Below are 15476 nucleotides of genomic sequence, written 5' to 3' on the forward strand. Positions count from 1 at the left end.
AACATACCTGTCATTTTTCTACCTTGTCTTTTGTTAGTCTTAACCCTTACAGATATCAATTTCCATAAGTAGATGAGAGAGGCCTAAATTTCTTTGATCAGGTTTCTATCAACTATTATTCAATTATATTCAACATGTTATTTTCAAGTTTGGGTCTCAGTTCTCAAGAGTTTATGAACGTTGTAACTGTGAAAAGATGTAACTTTTATGAAACGTTTTAAACAATTTCGTGTAATAGTGGGGTGTGAAGGGAGTGTTTTTCACGACAGCCGTCTACCTTGGTGAAAGTGCTCCGGTTCTAACAAATTTTAAAGATCACCAAAGTTCCTAAGAATTGGCCTCAGTTTGAAGGTACTTGGTCCTGGGTGGTTTCTACCATTACACGGTGCCTGGAGGGGCGGGAAGGTGAAACCCTCGCTCCCTGAGAAGGCGGAGTCAGAGCCCAAGGCAGTGACAAAACGCTCCGCCTTTCAGGACTTACTGGCGGGAGGCAGGCGGAGTGACTAGCCCGCCGCCCTTTTGCTGGCGCCTGGATCGACGCCTGCCTGGCGGGAGTCAGCTCGTCCCGCCCCTTCTCAGATATCGGCGGGCGATTGGTAGTGCCTGCACGGCGCGCGCCGAGTTCGACCGGCGCTGTCTTCGGGGGAGGAGCCTCCGACGCAGTCGCCGCCGCCGCTGCCGCTGGGCTGGTGTGTGAGGAAGGGCCTAGGCCCGGCCTGCTGTGGTGGGGTTCGCTGATCGTCTAGCTCGTTTTCTGCTGTCTCCTTAGCGCCAGCTTCGCCCGCTTCCCGTCCCCAGCGGGTTGGGCGTGGGGAAGACCTGCCGGAGCCATGGAAGATGAGGTGGTTCGTATTGCCAAGAAGATGGACAAGATGGTGCAGAAGAAGAACGCGGTGAGCGCCACGGGGCGCGGGCTGGGAGGGAGGCCGCGTCGACCGGGCCGCGGCCCTGAGGGCTCCCCTGACCCTCCACACCCGGTCCTGGAGACTCCCGCGCCGCAACCCGGCTCCAGCCGCGCCGGAGTGCTCGGAAAGGCGGCGTGGAGAGGGCGCGCGGGTCCCGCGCCCACCGGCGTTAAGGCCGGTTCTTGGTCCCTCCTTGTTGGAACAGCGCAAAGAGCCTGATCGAGTTGGGAATTAGGGCACATTCTCCTGTGATTTTAAACTTCAGTGGTACTAAAACCTCATTTATGTTGTGTAAGAATCGAAGAGTCAAGAAAAGTCCCACTGTTTGGAAGAATACCCTGCGCTGATCGGTGGTTAACCACTAGAAATTGCTTCAAATTGAGGTTTCTGATCCGGTTTTAGGTATTAGGTGATAAAATGTAAATCTCCCGGATCTTAACATTTGAAGAAGGTTAAGCATGTATTTGTTTATCGAAACTACGTTACAGGCTTCTTTAGTAATTAAAAAGGTACAACTTGCCAGTCTCATGCAAGTGGCTACACATTTTTTTAAAAAGTGGATCTTGGCGTACAAAAGAGATGTGATTAAAGCACACACACTAACCAGGGTGCTGCTGGTAGGTGGATTTGGATAAATATTTCTGGGTACTTTCTGAGTGACTTACCGTTAATACCGCTGTCTTGATCTTGTTATTGATATGTGTTAATGTGAACATGTTCTCTTTTAGTGTGTGAGAGATCGTCGTACGACTAGTTTCTACTTTTTGTTCACTTCTGTGTACCATTTTCAATCCCTTGGCTTTAGAGTCATCTTTTAGCTAAACTTTCATGATGGTCTTCACCTGAATTTGTTTCTCCTTGCTCAGCACATTTTCACTATGGATGTACCTGAAATAATTTTCTCTCACTTATGAAATAAACTTCGTGTCAAATGATTGTGAAAAAGAAAAGGGATGATGCTCTGAATCGCACAGCACTTTTGAGTTGCAAACCATTTGTGCAAAATTCTTTTGTGATTCATAACACAGCTGTGGGTACATAAGGAATATCTACTTTACAGTTTAAGAAACTGAGTCAGACATTAAGTGCTCCTATTTAAGCCAGGAAACGGGTTTTCTACTGTAAGCATGCTTTCCACATCATCATTGAGATTAGGAATTAGTGTTAACGCTAAATATTTAAGATTTCAAACATCCTCTGTTCCTCTTTTCTTCTTCAGCAGGTGCATTACCCAGCATTTTATTTCATGCCCTGATAATCTGTATTTGCAAGTTTGGCCTTTTAAAGTATTTCCTGTTTGTTTTCTGTTCCAAATATTACCTGTGCCATTTTTTTAAAAAATTGGTTCAACCTATTTTATTCTTCACCACAAGTGATGAATTCTGGTTACCTGATAGATTTAACATTCTGTTATTTTGAAATTTTTAAATTGGGAAATTTCCTCTCTTCCTGGAGTTCTCAAGATTCCCACAGTAGAAGCTGTCATGGGGGGAAAATGCATGATTTTTTTCTCTTAATTCAGACTATGTGTGTATCCTTTAATCATCTAATACATTAGGCATTTGATTTTCTTTATTCCCTTTCTTTGTAATAATACATTTCTTAAAATGAGTAATTTCTTAGTGGACAAGTATGAAGAAGAGAAGTATGTATTTATCTTCAGATCTCAAATTGATCTTTAATAATACATCTGGGGGAGAATAAGGATAAACGCCAGGTAATCTTCAAGTCCAGTTTTTCTTAAAAAATAAGTTTTCCGATAGTTCAAAACTTAATATGAAAACTTGTCCTCCTCCCCCAAAGAAAGGTAAAACTGGCTTAAAATTTTTTTTTGTTTGTTTCTCTTTCATTTTCCTGTCTATCCTTTAGAAATTCAGACAGGCTGATGAAATAAAGAGAAAGGTCAGAAAGACACGCCTTCCCTCTCCCTAAACTACATAATCAACCCACAGATAGCTTTCTAAATGTTCAGAAGTTGTTTGGGGGTTGTAGAAATAAGGAAGATTTTTTTTCCCCCTGTGGTGTGTGGATTTTCTCTCATGTGTTATATTTTGTATTTTTATATGATGAGAGGAAACTTTGCTTGAAGAGTAATAGTTGTTATCTCATTTGACAAATTTAAGTGCTGTTTTTGGATATCATTTTATTTTGATAGAACTGCAGATGTCACACTTAGGTAAAAATAAAAATATTCCCAATGTTACTCAGCCAGATATTCTGCCAAGTAACAGTACTTACTTACCTTAGCTCCTTTATTGCTCAGACAGCTTTGCAAGATAAGTATTATTCCCATCCTAAAAATGAGAGTTTAGGAAGTTAAAACTCTGGCAGGCACCACTATATACTTTCTGTCTCTAGGTGTTCGCCTGTTGTAGAAGTTTCGTATCAGGGACGGGCTTCTTTCACTTTGTATATAATGTTTTGAAGGTTAATATGACTTCATTTTCATTGTTATTGTTGAATAGTACTCCAAAAAACTGACACTTTTTTTGTGTGTGTGTGGTACTGGGGATTGAACCCAGTACCTTTTTTTTTCTTTCTTTGAGACAGGGTCTCTCTAAGTTGCTGAGGCTGGCCTCCAATTTGTGATCCTCCAGCTTCAGCCTCCTGAGTAACTGGGAGTACAGGCCAGGTCCGCAGCACTTGGGGGATAAAACCACACTTTGTGCCAAGTAACAGTACTTACTTACCTTTGTGGTATTTATATGTCAGGCCCTCTCTCTATTTTGATACTTCATCTTTTGTCTCGTTTGACCATTTCACCTATTCATGTCAGTGATTATGCCTTTGAAGAAGTTGAAACTTAACAAGGACATATGATGTTCCCAAGATCATAAAATTAGGAAACAAGAGCATGAATTTGAACCTCTATATAGCCATGTTCTTACTTGTTAAGACCTCTCTTGTTCCCTTTTTATATCTCCTTGAGAGGAATGTTTGTATCTTACTGTCTTGTACGTACTGGGCACTCAGTACAAATTTGAATATTGTGTTTTGTAAAAGCACTTATTTCTATTTACAGAAGCACCTCATAACATAATAAAATAGTGTGATAGCTATAGTTTAGTTTTCAGCCAGTACTGTGAGCTAAATATAACTTTGAAAGTTATAGGGTGGAATCTTTCTTTCTCTTGCATCATTATCTATAGGAGATGTTGCAATATAATCAGCTTGACGTTTGCAGGCAAGCAATGATTGGAAAAGGATAGAATGCAGCTTCTTATTTGGTAGTGTTCTCTTGAGTTCACAGAGCAGCACAGCTACTGGTGGACTAGTAGAATGGAAAGAGTGGTGATATGAGAGTCAGAGGACTAGTTTTTGTACTTGCTGTTATATTACTCACCGGTGTGATGTTGGCCATTTCTGGGTTGAAGTTTCTTTTCTTTTCCTTCCTTTTTTTTTTTTCTTCCTGTGTAATGGAGAATTTGAAGTGGATGGTTGAAGATTTCTGTTCATTTTAAAATTGCCTGAGCCTGGGGGTAATAGCTCAGAGGTAGAGTGTCAGGTTGTGGGTTCAAACCACAGTACCAAAATAAAATAAAATTCTGTGAAGTCAGAAAGTTTCCGTCTTGTGCACTGCTGTATCCTTGGCACAGAACAGAACTTTGTACATAGTATTAATGAGTATTTGTTGAGAGGCAATAGAGTATAATTTGACAGAAATGAGAAAGTTTCACCTTTTCTAGTTAGTAATCATATGACCTTGTTCAAGTTTCTTAATATTTCATGGTTTCTATTTTTCTCATTTGCAAAATAAAGATACTAGATATCCTGTGTCCATAGTGTTGAATATGAAGGTGGAATGAAATAATACATGTAAAGTTATTTCACACACTACCAGGCACACAGTAAACACCAAAGGTGTTGTCACTAAAATAATGTCAGTAATCTTCTGCTTTTTGCCAGTTGCACTCATTTTGATCATCATAGTTGTTTCTTAAAGAAACAAGTGAATTATTATTATTATTATTATTATTATCATCATCATAATATTAGGAATTGAACCCAGGGCCTTGTGCATGCTGGGCAAACTTTCTGCATTTGAGCTCCATCTTCAGCACTAAAATATTGTCTCAATTGGTTAGAAAACAGTGTAATTATGAGAAAAGGTTTATAGGGTTTTTTAATCCTATCAGTGTTAATGTAGCTTTTTCCTTACTGCCAAAACCTGTATCTCTAAAACTAATTTCACTAAAGAGTTCTGAATAGAAAGGAAAGTAATGAAATTAATGCAAATCTATTACTTCTTTTTGTCAAACAACTTAAAACATATGTCACATTGCTGATGTGTTAGAAGAATCAACTTCATGTATGCTGGATGGCATTATATAAACCTCAGGAGAGACACTCCTTTTTAAGAAAATCCTAGAAGTATGATTTTTTTCTTCCTTTCTAATTGATCTGTAGTCGGAAATGGATCAGAAAGTTAACAGAGATGTGGGAGGAAGTTATGGCCATGGTAGATAGAGGATACAGGTCCACATCTATTAAAGCCATTGGGGTCTGATATATTAAGGAATTCCCAATTTTTCAGATTTTATGAAATAATATGGTATATCATCATATATTACAGAACACTCCCTAGTAGAATCTGGGTGGTTTTTAGTAATCAAATGTTAACATTTCCATAAGTGAAGTGCAGTACTCCTACATTAAGTGGGATAGCTTTTTATCTGTGAAGATTAGGTTTTGCTACCAAACAAATTATTAAAAACTGTGAGAAATCTATAACTTTTTGGTTTTTGAAGGTTTTTGGTTTTGGGATTTGCAAATAAGCAATTGAAGACCTCATTTGCTTCCCAAAATGTAATGCTGTAGAAATTCTTGTTAAATAATAAATTATAAGTTGATGTAAGTTTTCTTCTTTAAAGTTTTTCAATGTCTCTGAATAAAAAAATTTATAGCATTTTAAGATCAGAAAGTATCTGTAAGTAGTGAGTTATTAAAACCCTTTGTAGTAACCTGTTTTGTAATTCCTATTGAACTTAAAATTTTATTTTTGAGGTACTGAATTAAGTTAAAATGATCTAGCCGAGTGCTGTGGACCTTGTCTGTAATCCCAGCTATTTGAGATTCTGAAGCAGGAGGATTGCAAGTTGAGTCAGCTTGGGCAACTTAGTGAGAACCTGTCTCAAAATAACAATAAAATAGTAAACAGTAAAATAAAAAGGAGGCAGGGGATGTATTCTCAGTGGCAGAGTGCTTGCTTGCCCAGAGTGTTCAAGGCCCTGAGTTTAATCCCTAGCACCACACAAAAATAAAAATAAATGAAATAGAATGACCTTTATTTATGTTGCCAGAAGAAAAGTTATTGCTATTTTATTCTGGAAGGTGAGATCTAATGTGAATCAATTTCAATATGGAATAATTTCATAGCTGGAAGCCTTTATTTGATTTTTATTTAGGAAAAAGGATATCATGAAAGTTCTTGCTTATTCCTTTAGGGTACGTAGTGAGGGACCTTCTCTGGGACTTTTTATTTTTCTGGGATATGCTATGTTTTGTTGATTTGTAAGGTACCTAGTTTTCAGATTTTAGTTATTTTGAGAAGTAAGATGTTACCAATATTGTTGACCAGATGGCTGTTGTAATGTACTTTCACAAGCAGAATGTCAAACCCAGCATTAAAACTTGTGGAATGGATGTTATTGGCTTAGAAGAAAATCTGAGAAACATTAGTGGAGTGCTCTTGAACCCTGAGGGACTAAATGGTTGTGAACAGCAGTAGAGGTGAAAAGTTGCTTTGTGTACTACAAAGGCAGCCTGAGAGCTAATGGTGTTTAGCTCTTTTATGCCTTCTCTTATGAATTCCTAGTATTTTTGATAAAACTCTTTGGGGGCTAGAAACAGATATTGTTGACTCTGAGTTAAAAAAAAAAAAGATTCATAAGCACCTGATTCTGAATGTGAAGTATTTTTATTAATACTTTTTCAGTTTGTTTTGCTTACTTTTATTTTATATATATATAAAAAGTGACATAATTAAAAATTCCAAGTCTAAGAAATTCTTTCAGTAACCAAAAGTTTAAAAAAAGTTATATAATTTAATAGTTTTTCCTCTGTTTCTGGTAGATGATGTGTCTAAATATAGTGCATTAAGTAAATACTCTAAATATGAGATGAAGTGAGATTAAATGAGTATCCAATTGAAATGTTTGGCCAAAAACTATAGGTGGTGCTATTGGTTCTCATCTAATTTTATTCCTCTTTTAACTTTAGGTGCTTTCAGTAATTCTGCTATGAGTCATTTATTTGGTCCCTCTTCATCATCTACATGGTAAAGCTTTTGACTCCAGATGAGAATTGGCAATGGGTAGGATTATAGGCTTAACATAGATCTTAATTTTGAATTTTCTTTCAGTTTCAACTCCTATCTACTATGCAGGAATCAGGTAAACAGTGTGTTCTTGTGACAGACTGACAGACAGTGAGATACAGAAAAACCTAATAAAAATTCTAGCAGTGATGCCCTTTGTTACTCTCTGTGTGCATGAGTGCTGCAGCATCTTTGGACCTCATTCCCACTTTCTCAGGGTTGGTTCCTTTCTCAGGCAGGTATTCTCCATGGAAATTTGGAAATTTTACATTTCTATTTAGAATATACATATAAACAAATACTTTCACACAACAGTACATATAAATTACTTCAAAAGTACTGGTGAGAACCTGTGATCCATAAATGAATTTTATGATCTTCTGATGAGTTTCAAACCCCATTTGAGAGACACTGTTTATGTTTTTATGCATATGTGTATCTTTGTTCTTACATGAATAAATGATGTGATTTTTGTGTGTGTGTTTGAGTGATTTAATTGACTTGTCCCTGCTTCAGTGTTATGGAAATTTTATATAAAATTATTCTATTTTATAGGCTGGAGCATTGGATTTGCTGAAAGAGCTCAAGAATATTCCCATGACCCTGGAATTATTACAGGTGTGTGCTCATATGTATCACAGTTCTTAAATTGGTAGTTGTTTTAAAATAAAAATTTTCAGTATCAGTATGAGTGTTTTGGTCTATCATGTATAGCTACTGCCATCATGAATCTAGCATCAGGGCGAGGATGACAGGGTATCACTCATTCTTCTCTCTCCCTTTTGTCACTGAGCAAGAAATTTTTTTCCCCCACATTTTTTATTGGTGCATTATAGTTGTACATAATGGTGGGATTTGTTGTTAAGTATTCTTACATACATAATTTAACAGTATAATTTGACCAATATCACTACCGTGCACTTTCTCCCTCTTTCCCTTCCTCTGACTTTCTGATCTATTACTGTCTCTTTGATTTTCATGAGATTCCCCCACCTTTCTTTTCATTTTTCTTCTCTAGCTTCCATGTCTTTCTCTTTTAACATCACCCAAGCATGTACATAATGGAATGTCAAATATGTACACATTATATAGATTTGTTACTGAAGTCTTATTTTAATGTTCCATCAAGCCTAAAACAAAATGAAATTTTAACAGAAGTCAAAATGCCAGGCGCAGTGGCACATGCTCTGTAATTCTAGCAGCTTAGGAGACTGAGGCAGGAGGATCACAAGTCCAAAACCAGCCTCAACAACTTAGCCAGAGCCTGTCTCAAAAAATGGGATGGAGATGTTGCTCAGTGGTAAAGCACCTCTGGGTTCAGTTCCCCGTACCAAAAAAGAAAGAAAGAAAGAAAAGTAAACATAGTAACATGAATTTGGTCTAGACATATCTTACTATCCATAGTGTCTTCCTTGATATTTCTATTTATTTCATTAAATGAAAAATTAACAAGGAGTTGTAGGAGTGTGTGAATATGTTTTGGGGGAAAAAGTCACATGTTTATTTTCACTAATGTCTAACAAATAGAGCAGTTCTTTCAATTTTAAAGGCAGTAAACTGCCTTTGCGTTGTCAGTGTTTATAATTAAAAGAGATCACAAATATTTTAACATTTGTTAATTTATAATTGCAAATGTGTTAATCCATTTTTGCTCATCATATGGTTGCTGTTACACCTTACGCTAGATCCTATTTAATGTTTTAACAAGGGGGCAGATACATTATTTTATTAAATTTTAAAATATTTTGGAATTACATATTATAAATTGGTTTTCTTTGTAATCCTATGCATTTTAAAAACATTCTGAGAAAGGGGTTCATACACTTTACCAGACTACCAAATGGAGGGATCCTTGGTGAAAAAAAAAAAAGAGTTTAAGAATGCCTCCTCTAAATGTAGACTCAGAAAGAGAAAGGATGAAAGTCATGAGGTACTGACTTTTCAGTTCAAATTCCTGTCCAGGGACTGAAGCTTCTCTTCAAATCAACCCTGAGAGAGAATAAACTTCCTTTTGGGATATACCTTATCCATCTGGACAATTTAGCAATCCCAGCATGCATTTAACATCTGTTAACTTATAACTGCAAATGTGTTAATCCATTTTTGCAACTCTACACTCTGCACTCTGTAGAGTTAAAGAGGGTATGGAGGTTGAATATGGTATTCATTTATACCTATTGAATATTCTCATAGGCTTCTTGTTTTGGAAGGTCTTATGTATTTATATAAAAAACATTTGAATTTTGCTGGGTTTATAAAGATGAATCAGACAAAGTCTTTTCCTCCTTACTAAGCTTAAAGTCTAAGAGTGGAAAACCAACACCTAAACAAACACATGTAAGTACCCAGGTGGAAGTCTGTAGTGTTCATTTGGGGAGGGAGGAATCACAAAGAAGTTTGCTTCTTAATCTGATCACTTAGTCTGGCAGGTTCAGAAAAGCTTTCAAATGGGTGACAAAGCTAAAGTATCAAAAGACGAATAGCAGCTAGGGCCCAGAGGGAGTATTCCAGTAGAGGAAATAGTGTTGCATGTTAGGAGAAGGGAAGTTCAAGGAAGAGCTATTTACAACAGGTTTGAGAATGGAGGCATGAAGGCATGCAGGGCTTCACGTGTATTCCTAAGAGCAGTAGTACCAAAAGCTATTAGGCAGGAAGTACATGGCCAGATTTGTACATTAGGAGTTGGAGGCTAGAGACAGGAAGGCTTGTTGACTAATGCAGTTATTCAGGTGAGCAGTGATAAGGACTTGAACCAGATATTAGCAACAGAAATAGAAGAGGATTTTTTTTGGGGGGGGGGTGCTGGGGATTGAACCCAGGGCCTCCTGCTTGCAAGGCAAGCACTCTACCAACTGAGCTATATCCCTAGCCTGGAATTTTATAATGGAGGAAAACCTATAAGAATTGGTACTATTTAGATTAGGGTGAAGAACAGAAGGAATTTAGGGTGACTTGGGACTTTTGATATGGTGACTAAGTAGATAGTACCATTTAATAGTATACAAAATATTAAAAAGGTGATATGGAATTGGAGTTGGGATGAGAAAGAAAGAAAGGTGGAGAGTTAAGAGATAAAGGATGATTTGGACACATTGGGATTTGAGATGCTCATGAAAAAATACCTTATAGATACCTAATAGTTGATTATACCTGGAGTAGCCCTGTCAAATAGAACTTTCTACAATGATGGAAATATTTAATGTCTGTGTATCTCTGGTAGCTATTGACCATATCAGGCTATACAGTGCTTAGAGTGGGACTGAAGAACTAAATTTTAAATTTTATTCAATTTTAATCTCAGTAGCCATATGTGTAAATAGCTCTATACAGTGTTGGAGAAAGGAGGAAAGTTTAGAGACTATTTGGGAACTTAATAGCATTGGGGTGGATTATATACTCTAGGAAGGGTAAACTCTTCAGATATAGCAGACTAGTTAATTAAAATGAAAACTGAATAATCTGGCATAGTACAGGGAATGACAGCAGAAGACTGGTATGTTTTGAAAGTCAAGAAGTAAACAGGAAGACAAATGTTAAAATAGATTGAGTTAATTTTGTAGGTTTTTAAATATATAGTAGATTCTTTCATTCAGTAATTATAATTTAGTGCCTGCTGTGTGCTAGGTATTTTTCTATGTGCTGAATTCTACATGGTGAACCAAACATCCCTGCCTTCATAGAGTTTATTGATAGGATGGTAAATATAACTGGATTTTTAAAAATGTCTCTATTGAGAATAATTCCTAAACCATACAATTCATTCCTTTAAAGTATTCAGTTTAGTGGTTTTTAATGTATTCAAAGAATTCTGCTATCCTCACCATAATCAATTTTAGAACATTTTTATCACCCTAAACAGAAACCCTATTCTCCATTTTTACCTATCTGGTCTCCTTCCTTTTCTTCTATGGAAACCACTAATCCACTTTCTCTATATAGATTTGCCTATCCTGCAGAATTCATTTAAGTGGGATCATACAATATATGACTTTTTGTGTCTGACTTCTTTGACTTAGCATGTTTTCAGGGTTTATTCATGTTTTATATATCAGAACTCCATCCCTTTTTATGGGTGAGTAATATTCCATTGTATTGTATATCACCTGTATACATTTGTCAATTAATGGACATTTAGGTTGGTTTGGGCTGTTTGAATCCTGCAGCTGTGCATATTTATGTAGAGATTGTGTGAACATGCTTTTCTTGCTCTTCAGTACTTGGAAGTAAAATTGTTGGGTCACGAAGTACCTGTTTAACATTATGAAGACCTGACAGAATGTTTTCTCAAGTGGCTGCACCATTTTACATTCCCAGTAGCAGTAAATGAGGGTTCCATCCTTGCCAACAGTTGTTATGATGTGTTTTTGATTATAGCCTTTCTAGTGTATGTGAAGTGGTGTTGATTCTCACCTCTCTAATGACTTAATGATGTTGAGCATCTTTTCATGCACTTGTTGGCTTTTTCTATGTCTTATTTGGAGAAATGTCTATTCAGACCCTTTTGCCCAGTTTAAAAATCATATTGCATCTTTATTATTGACTTATAATAGTTCTTTGTTTAAATACAGTTCCTTATCAGATACAGGATTTGCAAATATTATCTCCTGTGGATTCTTTTTTACTTTTTTTTTTTTTTTTTTGCGGTGCTGGGGATGGAACCCAGGGCCTTGTGCACGCAAGGCAAGCACTCTACCAGCTGAGCATCTCCCTAGCCCATCTTTTTTACTTCTTGATGGTGTTCTTTGAAGCACAAAAATTTAAAATTTTGTGTAGTCCACTTTGTTTTTCTTTGGTTGCTTGTGCTTTAGGTGTCATATTTAAGAAATCATTGCCTGATCCAAGGTCACAAAGATTTACTCTTTTTCATTTTTAGTTAATTTTTGTGTGGGGTGTAATAAACATTCTGATTTCATTCTCTTTTTTGGTACCAGGAGTTGAAGTTGAATCCAGGGGTACTTAACCACTGAGCCACATCCCCAGTCCTTTTTTTTTTTTTAAGTCCTTCAGGCTTCTTTTTTTCCTTTGCTGTAGATGGACACAATACCTTTATTTTTACTTACTTATTTTTATGGAGTGCTGAGGACAAACCCAGTGCCTCACACATGCTAGGCAAATGCTCTACCACTGAGCCACAGCGTACCCCCACCCCTAGTCCCTTTTAATACTTTATTTAGAGACAGGGTCTTGCTGAGCTGCTTTTAGGACCTTGCTAAATTTCTGATGCTGACTTTGAACTTGGGATCTTCCTCCTCAGCTTCGGTAGCTGCTGAGATTACAGGCATGCCACACCACATCCAGCTCTGATTTCATTATTTTACATATAGATATCTAGTTTTTCCAGCGGCATTGGTGAGAATGTTTTTTTTTCCCCTCCAGTGAATTGTCTTGACTTTTTTTTTAGTAACAATTTGTTTATTTTCAGAGTCTCCAATCTATTCCATTCATATCCTGTCTCTCCTTATATTTGTACTATGCTCTCTTGATTACTTTAGCTTTTGTAGTATGTTTTGAAATCAGGAATTGTGACCGTATCAACTTTTTCTTTCCCAAGATTGTTTTGGCTCTTTGTGTTCCTTGCATTTCCATATGAACTTTAGGATAAGTTTGTCAATTTCTACACAAAAGGCAAATGAGATTTTTATAGGAATTGCATTGAATCTATAATTTCTTTTCTTTTCTTTCTTCTTCTTCTTTTTTTTTTTTTTTTTTTTTTGGTACTGGGAATTGAACCCAGGGGTGCTTAACCACTGAATCATGTCCTCAACCCTTTTTTTATTTTACTTTTTTTTTGAGACAAGGTCTGGCCAAGTTTCTTAGGGCATTGCTAATTCCTGAGGCTTGTCTCAAAGTTTTGATCCTCCTGCTTCAGCCTTCGGAGCCTCTGAGATTAAAGATGTGTGCCACTACACCTGACTTGAATCTAGTTTATCTTGATCATCATTGTGGTCTGTTAAGTCTTCTAATCCTTAAACATAGGATATGTTTTCTTTAGGTTTCTTTAATTTCCTTCAGTCTTTTATAGTAGATTTATATATATAACTACAGTGTAACTGTAGTTACACTTTTTTGCACAATACTGGGGATTGAATCCAGAGGTGTTTTACTGTTGAGCTACATCCCCAGCCCTTTTTATTTTTTATTTTGAGACAAGATCTTGCTGAGTTGCCCAGGCTGACCTTGAACTTGGGATTTTCCTGCCTTAGCTTCCCACGTAACTAGGATTACAGGCATGTACCACTGTGCCTGGCAGTGATATGCTTTTACCTCAGATTTAGTGGTTGACTTTAAATCATCTTGGCAGAAACTCATGAGTGATCATAAAGGACATTTTTCTTCTTGAGCCCACTAATCTGCTTGTTTCCTGCGATGTTAAAATATCTCTTAATTTTAGTACTCTTTACATTCTGCCTTACCATCAGTACGCAGCTGATTCCTTAAGTCTGTTTAATGTGCTGCACTTTCCACCTTTCTAAGGTAATGTCTTTATGTCTGATGTTCTGTAGAATCCTTGGGCAAAATCACATATTTTCTTAGCTTGATTTTCACAATGTATAATTTATGCTAAAAATTTTCACTAGTCAGTCAAGAAAGCTGTTTAATCTCATAGTTTCTTGAATACAAAATTTTTTTTTATAGTTCACCTAATACATTCTGTAATTCTTAGTATAACCATTTTAGGAAGAAAATCCTAGAGTCTGAAGAATTTTTAGAGGCAAATCTAAACCAGGTATCCAAGTAAGCAGCTTCCTAATCCTTCCTGTCTACTTTCTCCTTTCTTCCTAGAATAGTTCCTAGAGGAAATAGAAACACACCTCAAATATTTTTGCATTCTACTTCACCAACCTCATTTCTTATTAGTTTGACTGGACAATCTCTTCCTTAGGAAAACATATTTTATTACAGGTAAATTTATTCTCAGTATGGATTTTCTTAGTGTTGAGTGAGATTATCATTGATTTTTAGCAATCAGAACAATCCTGTGACAATTAAAAAGCACACAACATACAATTTGTTAATCTCCCATACCCTTGCTGTCCTCAAACCCCTCTGAAAATACCATTTTCTTGGCCAATCTGTGTTAGTCCTAAACTTCAGAACTATGTTAGTAACTTATTTCTTCCACTCATCTGTAAATGATAGGTCTGTAATCTCAGAGACTTGGGAGGCTGAGCCAGGAGGATTGCATGTTCAAGGCCAGTCTGAGCAAGTTAGTGAGACCTCGCCTCAAAATAGAAAAAGGGATAGGGATATAGCTCAATGGTTAAGTGCCCCTGGGTTCAGTTCCAATACAAACAAAACAAATACCCCCTAAATGTTGATTTGATAACCCAAAACCATTTGGGGACTTGAAAAACTATAGGGTCACCATTATCTTTTTGCTTTTGAAACTTATGTGCTTTACTTAGTTTTCCAAGAGATGTAGCGTAGAATACTCTGGCCAATAGCATATTCTAAATTCTTGAACAAAACTGTCCTGAATTTTTTTTGCTGAGAACTGAATAATTTAGAAGGAAACCTTAAGAACCCATTTATTTTTCTGCCTCAAAGCTTACAGCAGGGATTCCCTTCTTTATAACTACTAAGAATTTCTTTTGTTTTTTTTCTTCCATAGACCATACGTTTTCAAAGATTGTCTACTGGCAATCTGAAGTTAGTAAATAATTTATCATTTTTTATTTATCATCCATAATTGGACTGTCATAGCTTTTGTGTTCTTTGAGCACAGTTTGAATACCATTGAGGAGTTGAAAACAGCATGGACTGTTTGCAGGTGGACAAACTGAGATTAAAATCTCAGCCTTACCAATTAGTAATGCTGTAATGCTGGGCAAGTTATTTATTGATAGTTCCAATCTCTTCATTTTTGAAAATGAGGATAATGATCTCAACTTTGAAGGATTATAGGAAATTAATGAATGTTGATGCTTTGGGTATAATCCTGGGCACATAAGTTTTTCCCATGTGAATAATTTTATCTATATTTTGTGGAGTCCATTTAAATATCTGTGATTTTATGCTTGTTACAGATCCCCCACCCTCCAAAAAAACCCTTTTAAATCTGTTGATGGTAGTTTTTGTTGAATAGCTTCATTGTAAGTTGCAGCAGGTGCTCTATGAAATATTTTGTGGAGAATAAAATATAGACACTAAGAGATGTATATATTGGTCATGACTGTTTCAGAATGCCTTGTATACAAGTACAATTTCATATTTCTTCTTTGTGGAAAGACTGATTTCATTTCATTTGTTAACAA

General features: G+C 36.5%; 1 protein-coding gene and 1 non-coding gene across 3 annotated transcripts in view; one reads left to right on the forward strand and one right to left on the reverse strand.

The window, feature by feature from the left end:
- The first annotated feature begins 643 nt into the window (after positions 1-643).
- Tcea1 (transcription elongation factor A1) overlaps positions 644-15476 on the forward strand; it is a 35730-nt gene continuing 20897 nt past the window's right edge. Inside the window, exons 1-2 of one of the 2 annotated variants that reach the window (XM_047516291.1) lie at positions 644-893; positions 7777-7839. In XM_047516291.1, the coding sequence (XP_047372247.1) occupies positions 831-893; positions 7777-7839 (126 nt within the window). In that variant the 5' untranslated portion in view covers positions 644-830. The remainder of the gene's footprint in view (positions 894-7776; positions 7840-15476) is intronic. The other variant, XM_047516284.1, reaches the window with a different exon arrangement.
- Positions 10016-10088, reverse strand: Trnaa-ugc (transfer RNA alanine (anticodon UGC)). The gene has a single exon. It is a non-coding gene; the product is annotated as a tRNA-Ala (tRNA).

This window comes from Sciurus carolinensis, chromosome 1 (genome assembly GCF_902686445.1).
Source record: "Sciurus carolinensis chromosome 1, mSciCar1.2, whole genome shotgun sequence".
In the NCBI taxonomy this organism is placed as follows: domain Eukaryota; kingdom Metazoa; phylum Chordata; class Mammalia; order Rodentia; family Sciuridae; genus Sciurus; species Sciurus carolinensis.